A 16625-nucleotide genomic window follows, 5' to 3' on the forward strand; every position below is an offset into this window, starting at 1 on the left:
TATAAAGAGAACTAAAATACAGATTATTACCAAATGTGGAAGAAAAACACAGTAAATGGCATATTAACATTACACATGTCATGTAGGATAAGTGGAGATATTTTACTTTTAGAAAGAGCAAAAACTCGCCTTACTTCAAATGCAATCTTCAAATTTTCCATGTATTAGCTAAATTATAGCATTACAATGTAGCGTTTATTGTAATCATGTAAAGACTAGTCTTATGTAGAAACTAATAACACTGAAAAAATAGCGAGTTAATGAAAATGAGAAGTTAGCGCGGGAGCAGTGCTATATAATCCTAAAACATTTGCTGAAAGCTTTCAGCAGTGACTCAAACGTTAGCAGTCCTGCCGTTCTGCTGAGAGCAGAGATGAGATTTGACTCTATTCATACAGTACTCCGTCACCGGTCTCTTTCTAAAAATCATTATCATTGACTTTTCAGAAAGTATTCTGAGTGGTGGGAAAAAAAGCCCGCCTATTATTATATGCTAATCTTTACCGGACAGGTCTAACTCCTGCGGATTAGCACACAAAACCAGTGTGACGATATTGAACGAGCTATGTACCATATCCACTCCTGCAAAGGATACTGCGGATAAAGTAAATGTCTTCCACGAAAAAGAAAATGGCTGGTGATTTCTTTTGAGAAGCTACTTTGGAGAATTTGTGAATAGGAAAGAAACCTGTCCTGAAACACACTCGTATGCTGCGCGCGGAGATGACCCGGGCGGATCGGTCGTGTGCGCGTCTGAGGGTTTGCTGCTGGCTTTTTCTGGACCGCATCATCTCCAGGTAGGTACAGTAGGCCCCTCCGACCTTGCATTGATGAGCACGTCCATTAATCATTATGAGATCGTGAATATTGATGTGGGCTGTTGTAATATGCGAGTAGTGAACAATCAGTCTATACCAGCTGTTCAATTCCCACCCCCCCAAAAGGAACGGGGCACCATAAGAATTAAATTACCGCCTTTGTGCTGTGACAAATCTCCGTATACACACACCGGATACTGCAGGGAACAGGAAACAGTGCAAAGGTATCAAAACGTGCTTGTTTTTCTAATATCTAACAGAAGCGGAATGGCATAATGGTGTCCATCCAACCTTCTAAATCCCGCTCTCTGATGCGGTTAGCAGGACTTTTGGCTTGTGAACACGATCCGGATTCTTGCCGGATGACGTGGCAGAGTCTCCACCAACGCCCCTGCCTGCCGGTTCAGATTGGTCTTCCCCATCCGTGGTTCAGCTCCACGCCATCCATGGCCCACGCTGAACCTCCGGTCCGGAATACCGTGAGCTTTAGTGTGCCGTAGTGCATACCAGGTCGCCGGCTTTTTATCATGCAGCGTGACTGGCTCTCGCTTGTCATCTAGTTATTCACGTACGCGTGTCGACATCGGGCTAATTGGCTCGGGCCGTGCCCCCGGTGACACACGGGGATCCAGACCACGGTGCGGGACAGACACGGGACATGGGCCTCTCCGGCCACGCGCCGTTCCGCGAGAGAGGGGCGTGTGCCCTTTTCTGAGCGGGGGGTTCTAATGGAAAAAAAAAAAAACATTTACTGTGGCTTACTGACATGTGTCACGAAGCCTGACACCATCAGTTCAGAGGCTGAGCGTTGCATCTGCAATATCCCGCATTTATACAACAAAGGCTGTTAGATCCCATCCCATTGTCAAGTCTGATCAAACTGCATGCAGAAAGGAGAGAGAATTGTGAATTTTATAAGACATGCTGCAGGGCAGGTATACGCCTTCTCATGATATAGCAGGTACGCCCTATATGATTACGTGTGTGCAGTACAGTTCCGAAAGCGGTTTGCTCTTATTCAGTTCCACACCGCTTGTTTATTTACATAACCTAAAAAATTTAAAACACAGTTCGATAATCCTCACAGTTATCTCTATCTACTGATTCCTGTGATAACGCTTCGTTTCACCCTTAATATTTGCAAGAGAAGAGATGTTAACAGCAGAAACCGACGAAAAAAAAATAAAGCCATTGTCATTCTTTTCCAGGCGATCACGGCAGAGACGCGCCGTCTCATAAGATCATTCCATTCCGAGCGAGCAGAATCCGCTCCTGGTTTTCGCGAGCCACTGCCTATACATCCTTTCTCCCCACTCCTGCATTGCTGTACAAGCAGATGTTGGCGAGCTAAAACCAATTTACACGAGTCTCTTACCGGAGCAAGAATTGGCTTTTGAAGCGGACGGAGAGTGCGGACACACACAACAAAAAACGCTTGTTCTTCAAAACACGTCTGAATTGAGCGGATAGAGAGTTGCAGATATTCGCCACGAGGCACGCGGAGTAATCTCTCCTTATTTACCACACCTGTGATGCGCTGTTTCTGAGCAACCAAGACGCGCGGCGGGGCTACTCATGGCCAAGGTGCGGGAAGAGGAGCTGCGCTGAACGACGGATTTTGATGCAGTGGGTTTTCTGAAACTGCGTGAGACCACTCGAACTAACTCCCTGACGCACAAGAAATACTTATCCGAGCTCTCGTGGCCGGTATTGTAGAGAGAAACTTGTGCAAGAACGCTGCCCAAACAAATAAAAGACGATGTCGGTGAATCTGTGTCCCTTTGTCCGCCGGAGATCCAGGGTTATTCTCGCATCCATCTGGTTTCTTTCCGTCGGATTTACCTGCATTGGTGAGTTTATTGTTACATTTTTTATTGGGTTGTCTCACAGGTTTTTGGAGAGCATAGCCAGACCTATTGTACCTTTTGGGTTGTTGAGACGTTTCCACGTTACACATCTTTCTCGATAATGCGTGTTTTCATCCTGAGAAGCGGTAATAAACAATATTGTCCCCGCGGTATAATTAGTCTCCTAAATGGCAGCCTGCGTTGGTCCGTACGCGCCGCGGTGGACCGACGGTTTAAGAACGAGAGTTTGTTGTCTCCGAACTAATATATTTGTCTCTCTGACTTTTCTCTTTCACGGGGTCCATACCAACACGACCAGCACGTTGTGGCTTATTTTTATAGAACATAGAAGTCTGGCGCCACAAACGCTCTCATTATTTGGATATCGACGTAATATATATACATACACACACACACGCGCGTGCGCGCGCTTATTCTTGCGCCGATTTCCACCGTAAAACGCCGATAACATCAGCACGGGCGTGGAAATGTCGCGGATAAGTTTGCGTGAGCGAGGGATTTATCCGGAAGGTTAACACGAGGCACGCGGAGCGGAATCACGGTGCCAAACCTCGGACGCAACACCGAGGACGCGTTGGCTCGGATTGGACATTTCCAAAGCTACCGAGGTCCGACTTTAAGAGGTCCAGGACGTCTCGTTCTGCCTCGGCCGGCTAATGACTGCCGACACCACCTGCATGAACTGTTCGATAACGCGTTTCCGCGCGCCGACGGCCGTTTTTGCTGCATATGCAGTATTCTGACAGGTTGGCGGAGTAAGCTGGGTACCTCTGCGGTCTGGCGAGCTCCTGCTTCAGCACGGGAAATAATTCCGGGTATAAACATGTCAATAAAGCGTCGTAAAAAAGACGGCCTTTTCCCCCCTTTATACGCTGAACCGAAACGGACGGTTTGCGCGTTCTGGAGATTTTGCTGAGCCGCTAGTCAACGTAAGAGTAGATATACGCCATATTTCGTGCTTAAGGTCGCACACGCTAACACCTGGTTATCCCTAATTCATTCATATAGTTTATCTGCTTGGACCTTTTTGTTGTTGCTGCTACTGTTACTGTTTAGTCTTTTTTCCTGCAAATGGTCGGCCAATAGAACCGCGTGGCCTTGCTGTCGTCTTACAGCACAGTATCCTGCTCCTTGGATAAAGCAGATTTTTAAAGGAAAACACAAAACTGGCCATTGATGTAGGCAAACACTGTATTCTACATAGCTGCATTATGAAGAATGTATGTATGTAATGTATGTATAACGGCGCAGAGATGTTTCAGGGTCTCCATCCCACAAGTCCCAGTCAAGAATCCACGTATGAAGCCGGTCAGACTTTTAGCGGTGGGTTTACATATTCATGCCGTTACTGAATCATTTTAACAGTCACCCCCAGTAACATATCCAAGCTGTCGAGTGCGTGTGGCATGTTCTCTGTGAGTGAACATGGGCTTCCTGTGTTGCTCATTCATTAAGACCTCTCCATGACTTTAACACCCCAGTGGGGCCCCCATTGGTTAGCCTGCAGGCACACGCTCGGTCCGTTCAACATGAGTGCGCGGCGCATATGACCTGTGTGTAATTCTCCCTGGTCACAGGCGAATTGTCAAACTCAATGACGTGTTTTGAGAAGTCATTTAGCACTGGTTTGAGAGTGAAGCGGGTGTATATTTGTGTGTTGGGGTGTGTGTGTGTGTGTGTGTGTGTGTGTGTGTGTGTGTAACCTGCCTATTCTGTCTACTGATTTGTTATCCTGCATTGTGTTCTGGCAGTGTTAAAATCATGAGGCAAGGGTCTCTGGTCCTTTATTTTGATGATATTTAAACATGAAACCATTGTCGGTGTGTCACAGCAAAAGCTTTGACTCATGTGCATTTGAACACACCTACGTAACTACTCCGAATGTGCACACACACACACACACACACCGCATAACAAACACAGGTAGGAGATACAGATGTAAAATTATGGAAATTTTGTTTTGGTGAAATTCATAAGACAGTTTAACATGTTACATGTGCCTGTGCATGTGAACACAACAGCTTATAACTGGATTTCTGCTTTTTAAAGCCTCTGTTAGTCATATGTGCACTTGGATAATTGGTAAAACTGCTTTCGTTTTCAGTCCTGACAGGGGATGGGTTCTACTGTTCCAAAACTAGGGTTTCTCAGCCGACTTGCACTGTACGGTGTGTCTGAGGGGCAAACGGCACAAGAGACGATTTGTCTCTGAGCCGCGTGTACTGTACCATGGGGGGGGCCCTAATTCAGTCGTGTGCCTGCGAGCATGCAACCTCCCCCTACCCAGTCTGTCAGCGTGGCGCTCATCACTTGCCTTGTGCTGGCTGACCACAGTGAAAGTACTGATGGGTGGAAACGCTTTAGGTGATGTGTTGGGTCTTCTCTCCCGCACAGAGTAGTGAGCAATTGTGAATGAACTAAGACTAAACGGTCGTGCTCTGGGGAAGGCGTGTTTCAAACAGGGCGAAGTGCCTTTGTGTTTGTGTCTGGCAGTTTTGCATGTGGCAAGTGGGGGGAGCGTGAAAAGCGCCATTCAAATTGGGCACCAGTGCAAGCTCCTTTTCAGCCATGAAGGAACATCCTGCTTTCTTGTCAGGGTATCAAAGCTAACTCGCCTAAAGTGCAGAGATCAGGGTCATTTCCTTTTTTTTTTTTCTCACTTCAAACAGCATACAATGAAGGGCTGTAATGGTCTGATGGGAGAATGGTGATGGGCGTGTGTGTGTGTGTCTGGGGGGAGAGTGGGGGAGGCAGAGGGCGTGATTCCTCTCCGGATCGGACCGCCATCTCATGGGGAGCTCCAGGCGCCAAGGGAAAACAGGCTGACATGGCGTTTCCCGCAATCACAGACACGTTGTCTATTTCTGACCACATTGGGTTTCAGAGTAAAAAGGTCACACTTCCGGTCTGCATGAGGGATGAGGAGGGAGCGGGGCATTTCCCAAAGTGTTCTCTTTAGGGAGACCGAAGAGGGGGGAGAGTCACGGAGTCTGTGTGCGTTTGTCACAGGCGGAGGTGCCAGGGGTGAAATATATGTCCGTCATGTTCCGTTCAGCTTCTGTCTTTAGTGACGCACCTTTTGGTGCAGATGTAAGCAAACTGCATTCCTGTGTGTGTGTGTGTGTGTGGATATCCACTGAAGCTGCGTGAAAGCATCGTGGTTTCTGTACAGAAGTACCTAAGCACCCTGTTGAAAAGTTTGGGGAGCGTTTGGATTATTACGGTTGGAACCTTCCCAGAGTTTTTTGCCTCAGCAAAGCCCTCGTCGCTACCTGTTGGGACTCAGCGTAATGAGATCAGGCAGGCAGAGGCAATATTACCATAATTTATTGGGTGAAGATGCCTTGTGGTCTCGGGAAATCTTTTCCTTTGTCCCTAAACTAGTGCACAGCAGCTTATTGCCATGTACTGTATCCATAGGGCATGGTGGAAAGAGACCAACCAAACAAAAAAATCCTAACAGATTTTGTCCCCATAGTTGTGAGCAGTGAATTTATAATACACGCAAGGAGCAGGCTGCCGTGTGTGTGTGTGTTTGTGAGAGAGAGAGAGAGATGGGGACATGTTAACATATAATTATTTATTTTTACACCCTAGATACCAACCGGTGAATTAGCATGATGTTCAGGAGCTGAAAGTAACAACCAAGGGGGAAATTACATCGCCGAAAAAAGAGAAACGGAAAAAGGAATTTATCAGATTGCTTCTCCTTCCTGAGGGGACTCTGTTATTAATATTTTGTTGAGCACTTGGAACTGGAATTTGATTAAATTAGGGAATAAACTAGACATAATGCCTTTCTGTTTTATTTAACCTCATGCTTCTGTGAAGTGCGTGTACATAATGACCCTAAACTGTTCATTTATTGGTCCCCATGCCCGGCGCACGTTAAATTTCCGCTCACTTGAATGGCACGCATGTGCCCTTTGCCTTGCAGCATGATTCACGGCGACTGACGAGCTTCTGTGCAAAGGAGGTTAGTGGTTCAGGTCACGGGTGGCCAGGGGCACGACGACGCACCAGACGCCTGTGTCCGGTGACAAGTGCGGACACTTCCTGTCACGGACAACTTTTAAATACGAACACAGCTGCTCTAAGAGATGGAAATGAGGGGGGAGTTGGGGAAAGGGGAGTTTATTCAGTCATAGAAAATGCAGCACGTGCCCTAAATCTCTGTCACGGCGTGTCCCTTTATTCAGTTCTGCCCATCTGCTGAACTTTCAGGGCGAGGGGGTTCACTCAAATGTGCTCGGGCCTGTCCCGGAACCCCTCGACACCCATGTGTACCTCGGGGAGGGGCACTGAACGTAGGAGCTGCCCAGCGGTTGTCGTGGGGGGAGAAGGCGGAGTCGTTCCATTCCCTGTACTTGCATGCGCGCCGCCGACCTCGAGCCGGCGGCAGCGTCTCTGCTAACCCCGACCCCAGGTGGGCGGCGCCTGGAAGCCTCTCGCGCGCACGCTGGTAAGACTCCATTTCCCAGAGTGCCTTTGGCTCTGCTCGCAGCATGTGTACCTTTAGATCCGTGCAGGATCCACAGGAGCGAACCATCTGCCAGCGCGCTAAATAAATGCCCCCCCCCTCCCGCCCCACGCTCCCAGCTTTTGTTTGTTTTTCCGTCTCGTTCTCCCGACCGCAGCGTCGCTCCACAGCACCGTAGCTGGAGAACCAGAAGCATTAAAATGAAAAATGCACCACAGCACTCCGCGCTCTCCCGGCCCATCTGCGGTGCCCCGTACGGCGTAGTTAAGGATGTTTGGGGATCCTCCCCCTGTTCTCCCGTGATCAATAAGCCTCTAACTGTTTAATTGGCCATCAGTCAACGACAGGGAGGTGCGCTTTAAACCTGGAGGTGCTTAATCCTGGCTTATTACGCCTCTCCTCTGGGCCGCTTCCCGTCCAGCGCTGTCTCTCCTCAGGCAGCGGGGCCATTTGTATGCGAGGCAGGATGGGTGACCCGATGCGGTCGCCGGGGAGCCCCTCGACTCACACTCCAGGTCCTCCCGAACACGGGCCGTCCGGGCCCCTCCAGCGCGGCCCGCTCCACATGCCAGTTAATGACCTTGTTCAGGTGAAGGAGGGCAGGAGCAGGAAAAAACAACCAAAACAAGCCCCAACGCCCCCGTGGAAAGCGGAGCACTTTGGCGCACTGCCACATGGCCAGAACGCCGCCATGGGTGACGTTACATGTTTCAACTTGATTTGTCTATTTTCGAGGGCTTAAGTGAGTGCTAGTGACTGTCTACATACTTTATATATAAATACACACACACACACGTGTGTGTGTGTGTGTGTGTGTGTGTGTGTGTGTGTGTGTATATATATGCTCTGGATAAGAGCGTCTGTATATGTGTTTGTATGTGTACCAGTGCAATATTTTCCTTTTCCTTTTCTCACACTCGCTCAGGCTCCTTTGTTTTCAGACTCCCAGTTAAATCTGACTGGGCTGACCTTCACACACTGGTGTCTGAATGGCCGGATCGTCCCCGCGCCCCTCTGTTGCGGTAATCTGCCGAGCCGATCTTAATTCAGCTGTCGCTTGCTCCTAATCATGAGGGCAAACACAATTACGAAGCAGCCATTCAGCGCGCCCGGCTCACGAATATTAAACGGACGGGGCCTCCACTTCGCTCTCAGCCCATTCAGCTCCCCTGGCCTAACGAGGAGGCGAAGTCAACGCTGTGAATGCTGGGGTGTGTGTGTGTGTGTGTGTGTGTGTGTGTGAGAGAGAGAGAGAGAGCGCGAGCGCGCATGTGTCCCGCTGCCTGCCCGGCTGGTGTGTTTCCCGTCACCCTGCCGAGATCAGAAAGCCCCTCAGGTGTGCTGTAGAGTGGGGTGCGGTGGGGGTGCAGTGGGGGGGGGATGACGGTGGCAGCAAGGGTGCATGAGGGCAAACAGGCCATGCGGCCGCCAGTGCTTGTCTCCCTGAAGTTGACTCTGCCGACGGGAGCAGGGGCCCCGCTGACCCCCAACGCACCCCCCCACCCCCCACATGTCCGGATGCCACTGCCTCTGGCAGTGAATTCAACTGAGTCATCACTGGGACTACCGCACGTGACCCGCGGCACAGGCATCCGGGGGACAGAACAGCCAGCGAACAACATCTGCTGTTCAGTGCTCTTTCAGCACCACGGCCGCGACGCAACGGCGTTAATTATCCGTCTTTGGATTGGCGCTTATGTCCTGGATTTAGTGTTGCTGCTTGAGCACACGTAGGAATGTTAGCAGGGCATATCAAGGTCACAGACACCCCATTGACTCTTCATTGATTGAGATGGCAAATTTGACAAAGCCCTATTGTGCGTTTACTGGTACAGGTTATGTGTGTGTGTGGGGGAGTGTCCTTGGACCATTAACCTTGGATCAGCTCTAGCATATGCTTGATGTCTAACATAAAGACCTTTAAATATGGCTTGTAAAACACGTTCTGCGTTATTGACGAAAAAGCGCAACTGTCAGTCATTTCAGTTCGGCAGCCCAATGTGTTGGTGACGGGCCGAGTCTGCAGCACTTTCACTTTTATGACCATGGTGCGACGCCGAGACTGTTTACACGGCGACCGCGCTCCGGCCAAAGCAGCATGGCGGGGAAGGAGCAGCCTGAACAAAGCAACTGGCACTGAGGTTCCTGGCAAGGCCCCGGCAGGCTGGGAGGTCGGCGCAATGCGTGTAAGGCTTCGTGCTTTTAGAAGGAACGAGGATGTCCAGGGCTCAGAGCACAGACAGGATGTGGGGCTCTTAATTAAGGTTGTAAATGCAGTGGCAAGTGCGATCTCCCAGCCGTCATCTTGGGGTGTTGCATGAGAGTGAATGACAAGCATGGGCTTTCTGAGTCTTTTTTTCATGTTTTTGAGTTAGTTTTGATACATCTGCATGTGCCGGCAGACCCTCTTGTGTGGACAGGAGCCCCGGCTCAGTGTCGGAAGCATTGCAGAGTTACCGTCGATGACATGGACCGGTTCGTTGTGATGGTGGCTCTGCTGCAGTGCTGCTTTTTTTTGGGGGTGTGTTCAGCTTGGAGCAGAACATGACACCAGCTGCTCATCTGTGCACGCCGGCCTGCGTGATTGATGAATTCCACCTCATCATGTCTAATTAGGTGCAACATTTTTATATGCAAACTGATTTTAAAGCCATGTGGGTTTTTTATGGCAGTGCGATTCTGTACGTCGGCGTTGCCCTCCGTCAGCGCTGTGCTGTGGTGCTCGTTACGGCTTAAGACATATTTTCAGTTTCTTGGATGAGGAGGGGTGTGGTGAAAACATCCTTTAATTTCTGCAATTGCACGAGACGAGTCTGTCAATTTATGAATGTATCTCCTCTCAATGTGTCTCATGTATTTTCAGTATAAATTGTGCCATTGTGAAAAATCTGTGCTTTTGACACCGTCTATTCAGAGATGGTCTAGAGGATGTTAAGAGCTGGAACATATGAATAAATAAGTGCTCTGCTCCAAGTGTAATCACAGAGCAGGAATACCAACGTTATTGGCCTCCTATTTGCATTTTTTAGCAATTCAACCCATTATTATACTGTAATTCATATCATTATAACAGATAAAGGTCTTTAATGTGCTAAAAACTATCATTAGCCAAAAAAGTTATCGTTCGCCATCATTAGCGTTAAACTATCATTTTAAACTATAGCATGCATTTATGAATGTATTTATTCTTTGTCCGCCTATGTGCAGAGGGATGCATTTTTTCAAGCTCTTTATAGACGAGATTTCCTTCTAGATTAGAAGGGTGATCTTATCTCCTTATTGAACAGATGAAAGCTTCGGAGTCAGAACATAATCAATAAGGGACACCATTTCACGACCCAGAACGACACTGAGCACCGTAATGCTACTGTTTTATTTTTCACCAACTCCCTCTTCAGCTGTTGAGCCGTCTCTCTCTCTCTCTCTCTCTCTCTCTCTCTCTCTCTCTCTCTCTCTCTCTCTCTCTCTCTCTCTCTCTCTCTCTCTCTCTCTCTCTCTCTCTCTCTCTCGGACATTGGAGTAAGGATCCGTTAACGTCATGAGCCTCCCTACACGGCCGCACGTACATTGAGCCTCCAAAAACGTTTACATGAAGTGCGCGACAGGTGGGAATTACGGGGGTCGGGCGTCAGGAAAGCCGTTTAAGAAGCGCCAGCGCGGCATACGTATGCGACCGAATGTCCTCCTCGGACCGCTTTACGACCTCGTAAAGCGCTCCAAAGAGAAAACGAAGCCTTCCTCACGCAGTCACTCAGCCGGGCCCAGCGTCGCCGCCATGTTTTATTGATTCCACGCCGTCTTAAGCAGGACTCTAACGTGCGCCCGCGAGAAGCCCCTGTCTGCGCTTTCCGTCGTGCCGCCCTTTAAGCTTTTTTAACGCCCGTCCAGCCGAAAGCCTCCAGAGTCTCCGCCTGCGCGGAGCCGTGCGTACCGAGTGCCCGGCGTTTCACTCCTTCTTCTCCAGGCAAATTCGCGCTCTTTCGGAGGACGCTCAACGCCGAATCGCCGATTCACCGTTCCTGCGCGTTGCGGGCAGAGAGCGGGAGGGGCCGGGGCGACTCGGCGTGTTAAAGCTGACCCAGTTAAATTCAGCACCCTGCTCAATGCGCTGGTGGCGTGTGGCTCAGCCGGGTGGGGCGGTTACCGTGGATACGCTTGGTCGTCGTCAGCGTAAATCAAAGCGCGCAGCAAGTATAGAAATAAAATGTATGTGATGCGAAAAATAACAATTCTAAGCTATTTATTACCACAGATGGACAGTAATGGGCATTGGAAAAGACCTCAGAACTGGCTGGAATACTTTTGGCACCCTTTGAATACAGCTCAGTTTATCTTGAAAGTTGTATAAATCCTCCTCAAATTCTAGTATAACGCGAACTATTTTTCAATAACGGGCCTTCTCGCCCAGCCGGGGAAGAGGCAGAGGAAGCCGAGGACTTTTCAAAAGGCGACTTGAAAACACGACTCATCACAACTCTCTGCTCTCCTGCGCCACGGCTCGTGTTCATCGCTGGTCTGAAGTCTCCGCGCCGGCTTCTTCTTCATTTGACACTGGCTTTGATTACGAACAGTCGCCAGCTAGCAGCTGTGTCATGTATTCCAGAGCTGTGCGTGCCTGACACACACAGTTTATTAAAATGATGACCGACCTGGGACAAAAACACAATCTCTCAGGAAAGAGCTGTTGATATCTAATTATATGTAATATAAACCGCAGTACGACGGCGATTAATTAACCCAGAATACTGAGAGCTTGCGTGCTCATTCATGCTTTGCGGTATTCATACGTTTATTTTGTTTCATTTACTTATTGACCAGTGAATGATGATTGGCAAAGATGGGAAGCTTTCAGGCGGGATGTTGTGTGTAACCATGATCAGTGTTGGAGTTTATATTGGGGGGGGGGGGGGGTTGTTGCTGTTGTTGCTGTGTGTTTGTTGTTGTTGTGTAAGGTAGGTCATAAATTCCACTTGCTGTGTCAGACAATAGCGTCTGTCTTTTTTTTTTTGTCGCCTTTATTTCACTATTAGAGGACAGCCACACGTGCCGCACCACTCAGCACTGGAATACACTTCACTTCATCCTTTCTCGCTCAGAATGTCGAGCCTCCTCCTTACACAGCCCTGAAGACCACACACAGCCCTGAAGACCACACCAAAAAAACCCAGAAAAGGACTTTTCCCAGTCATTTGGAGTTCAAAGGATACAAAAGGCCCCCCTCCCCCCTCCCGGCGCGTGCGTGCACACACACACACACACACACAACAGAAAGAAAATGTACCATCCTCATTTCATAAATGGCCTCAGCTCTTCTGGCGGGCCCTGTGTGCAGCTTGCACAGGCTTTAGGGTTCCTTTACCCAGCATATCTTCCCTTTCAGTTTCTGTTACGGTAATCAATGCCACACATTAGTCGTCCTCTCACATTAGATGCGGCAGAGTATGAAAGAGCCGAGAGAGAGTGAGAGAGAGATGGGGCAGAGAGAGAGAGAGGTGAGGGGGTATTGTGAAGTATCCTTTTTTTTTTTTTTTTTTTTTTTCCTTGCCATGTCTGTCCTGCTTTTCCCATCCATTTTTCCATTTTTTGAAACCTCACACGCACCGCTGCTGGTTTACTATAGGTGCACCTCTCTCCATAAGCTGCTTTTGACAACACAGTCGAGCAATTAATAACTGCACCTCCTCATATATTTACTGCACCTCCTCATCTATTTTGCTTGCGCTGCCTCAGTGGCTGTGGGCAAAGCCCGGCGTTCCACCACGCTTAACAAACACAGAATCAGGTGGTTCACGTCACATACTGTGGTTCTGTTTATATATAAATTTTGTGTCAATCTTCTCTGTTTACACTTGTTTTAAATATAAGGGGCTGTTGTGAATAACCCCAAAAACCAAATCTGATGTGTGAATAATGTCTATTTAGTGTGAGCACATTGACAGCTTTCTCACTTCAGTTAAATATCTTTTCCAGTCTGTTAGGAGGAGTGAGAAGAGTGCTGCTTTTATTTATATATTTATTTCTTTATTTTTGGATTTGGATGCCGTGAAAGAGGGCGGTTTTTATTGTAACTGTAAAGGACGGGTTACAGCATCTGTTGATGGCATACAAATGTGTGGTTGCACCACGACTCGCGCCGAGACACGTCGGCAGTCTTGCGCCCGTCTGCCGACCCAAAAAAAAAAAAAAGGTCTTAGCCGTCCGTCGTCGGTTTTGCAGGATCTCTGGCCGAGAGGACGGCAGGCGCGGCCCAGCCTCCTCCCGCTGAAGAGGCCCTCGGCGCGCATGCGCGCGGCATCGCTTTCCCGCCACCAGCCTGGGAGTGTTTTTTATTTCAGTCTCCGCGTTACCTTCTATTCCTGTCCGCCGTTCTCAGAGGTGTTATTCGACAACGCAGTAATCAAGCCCCGAGGTGGCTTCGCTGCGCACTGAATCCTCACTATCGGCACCGAACACACCACCGTCTTATCGCTTTAGGGGGCCTTCAGGAAGTCGGGCCTTCATTTCGTCCACAGCGGCTGGGAACTCGCACCAAAAAATGTCACTTCTTGTGGCGCGGGAGAGAGTGGCGCGTCTCCCATTGTTTTTCTCAAATTCTTTCAGCGTGTTTGACAAGTGAAGCGTCAGTTTAGCCAGTCTGGACTGCGTGGGTGTGGGGGGGTGTGCATATGAAACTGGCATTAAGCAGTTGCCCTTGCTACTCGGACGACGGCAGCAAGCCCTCCACTCCTTCCCCATCATCCTCCGTCCCTCTTCTCTCTAACCGCAACTTGCATTTAGCCATCCTGCTTTCACAGAGCTGGAACAATGGGGACCCTCAGGAGAGAGAGGGAGAGGTGGCTGGTGATGTACTCATTCAGCTTCCTAGACCGGAGGTGTCACTGCCTGTCGCTCTTCGTCACTGTCCGGCACACCACTAATGGCGTTCCCTAATCTTCCAGGGGCGGAAGGGAGGGACAGGTTGAGGCAGAACCTCTCCCTCAGACCACGTCCCCTTATTTGTTTGTTCTCACACATGGAAACGTGACTGTAAGGGCACTAGAGATCAAACCCAAGAAGTCATCTTAAAACCAAGACACTCATCCCTGTAACGAACTACCCAAGAGCTTTTGTAGCCACAGCTCTGCTGTGTCTGGATGCTAAACCAATAAAGGCACGTAAATGTTAAAGCAAGCCATGAACGGGCTTTCCTCTGCTCTTTATCATCTGCACTGAAGTGACTCCCTGCAACTGCCAGACGCTCGAACTCCTCGGGAGATGTGGTTGCCATCGATCAGACCAATTCTGTAGATCACCGGACGAATTGATTCCGAATTTGATGGGATGGCACGCAACCTTTGCGGTGTTAGTGTTACTATAATAACCCTCATTGATATTCTCACTCAGGTTCCCAGTAGGCATCACACATAATCGGGCTCCGAGATATGCACTCGTGCTGAAGTTGTATTGTTCTTGCACGTTAAACTTGCATATCATTCCTGATTAGTACCTCAGAAACAACCAGCAGCAATAGACTGTTGAACTGTTAGGTCTGAGACTGTATGGGGCTTGTGGTTAGTGGAGGTCTAATGCATCTATACACGCAGTAATGATGGTTTTGTTGTCCATGATGATGATGATGATGATGATGATGATAAGATATAGTAGTGGAGGTAATGTAGTTGCTGTAATAATGTAGAAGTAATCTAATTAATAGTAGTAGTAATTTAATCTGTTTTAGCCACAGACTTGTTCTTGGTGAGTAATCTCTGAAAAGGCTTCGACAAATTGAAAACATCTAGCGAAGTGGTCAAGAGATCAAAGCCACACCGTACATGTGAACTGAGTGGTCTGATGGCCCGTCTAATGGACTCGGAGGTGAAGAGCATGGCCAAATTGGTGACGGGTCTACCTAATGAATCCCTAGTCACTTAATGAACAGTCTTACAACTGTGACACGAGGCACATCGACTGTGACGCGCGGGCTTTCTAAACGAGATGCAAATGAACCCAATTTACATGGCACCTTTTTACGCTGCAGCAGTTCCCAGCCCTTCGGCCAGGTGCGCCCCTCCACGCGAGCATGTTTGCTTCGAAGAAAGACCCGCTTAAAATAGCTGGCCGTTGGCCCGTTCCGTGGCTAAGGGAGGACGAAATCCCGGCGTCCAGTTCGCGTCGCTCCTTGTCCCGTCGCTTTCCGTTGGCCAGGATTCTCTTTGGGCGTTAACAATGGCACAAAAGTCATCACGTTGTTGTTTTTTTTTGTAAAATGGTGGTGCGGAGGGAGGACGAGAGAGAGAGGGAGAGAGAAGCTGTGTGAAGCACTGATAAGCAAATGCTTGTTTGCCACCTCTTGCTCGAGCTGAATTGCCTTGGGGGAGAAAACGCATAGAAGGCCTATGAAAGCTGAGCACTTCAAGGAAATGCACTGCGCTGTGTACCACAGCAGAAAGGGCAGGGGGCGGCGCGCACGGCGCGTTCTCTGTAACTGCCGCTACGCTTACCATGCTTACCAACACTCGGCTCCTGATGGCAGGCTACGTGTTCAGGGCCAACACTGGGTGTCCGGGTGGGTTTCTGCCACTGCGAGACCCCCTCCCACCTCCTCCCAGTTCCCATAGATTGCTCTCCAGTGCTGGGTTCCACTGGCAGCGCCATACCTGCTGTCGTTCGGCAACGCCGCTACCTTTACAAACGCTTTTTGGAGCCCTCCCTCGCCGGGGCCGCTTTGTCAGAGAGCCGGCGCTGCTCCGCAGCTTTTGAGTCATTGGTGACACCTGTGATCCGCCACGTAGACGAGCTCGTCTGGCCGTTCGGACGTTTATCGCGCTGCTGCAGCTGGGGACCCCTTGTCCAATTCCCTGCAGAAACGCCCCGATCCCGTTGCTGCCGCCAGAACGGCTCTACCCGGCGTATGTCTCACACAGCCACTGGCTTCCATGGCCCCGTCCATCTGCCCATGTGTGTCCTCTCCAATATCTTACTGGCTTTTTTTTTTTTTTTTTTTTTTTTTTTTTTTTTTTTTTTTTTCCTTCTTTGCACTTCAGGCTGTCATTTGTTAACGTGCTGTGCAGGGAAAACCGCTGAGACTACGCCCGAGTGGTGAGCCCACACTCGCACGCCTCACTCTCCTTAAGAAACAGACGCTCGGGAGGTCTCTCCAGCACCAGGCAACGGTTCTGCTCTGGAGGACAGACGAGCCGGATGTCGGAGGGCGGCCTGATCAATGGAAGTTAAACGAATGTCGCGGTTTGGTTTAATTGAATCGCGCGTCTTTAGATTGACGTGACTTTCCGCAGGAGAGTTGAAGTACGCAAATGACTGTCTGATCACGCAAGAGCGACCAGACGGAGGGGATGAACACGCACTCAGCTTTAGTATTAAACACCTTTTTACTAGCACTGTAAAATCTTGCAAAGATGCCCACATGTATAAAAAAATAAAAGCACCAATATGAAACTTTAAGTCTTTTTCAATAGGCTG

At 49.2% G+C, this 16625-nt stretch overlaps 1 protein-coding gene across 1 annotated transcript in view; it reads left to right on the forward strand.

The window, feature by feature from the left end:
• The first annotated feature begins 2147 nt into the window (after positions 1–2147).
• Positions 2148–16625, forward strand: part of unc5a (unc-5 netrin receptor A) — a 124977-nt gene continuing 110499 nt past the window's right edge. The window contains 1 exon segment of the mRNA XM_035533329.1: positions 2148–2668. Within this exon segment, the coding sequence (XP_035389222.1) occupies positions 2578–2668 (91 nt within the window). The 5' untranslated portion in view covers positions 2148–2577.

Source organism: Electrophorus electricus, chromosome 1 (assembly GCF_013358815.1).
Source record: "Electrophorus electricus isolate fEleEle1 chromosome 1, fEleEle1.pri, whole genome shotgun sequence".
Lineage (NCBI taxonomy): Eukaryota > Metazoa > Chordata > Actinopteri > Gymnotiformes > Gymnotidae > Electrophorus > Electrophorus electricus.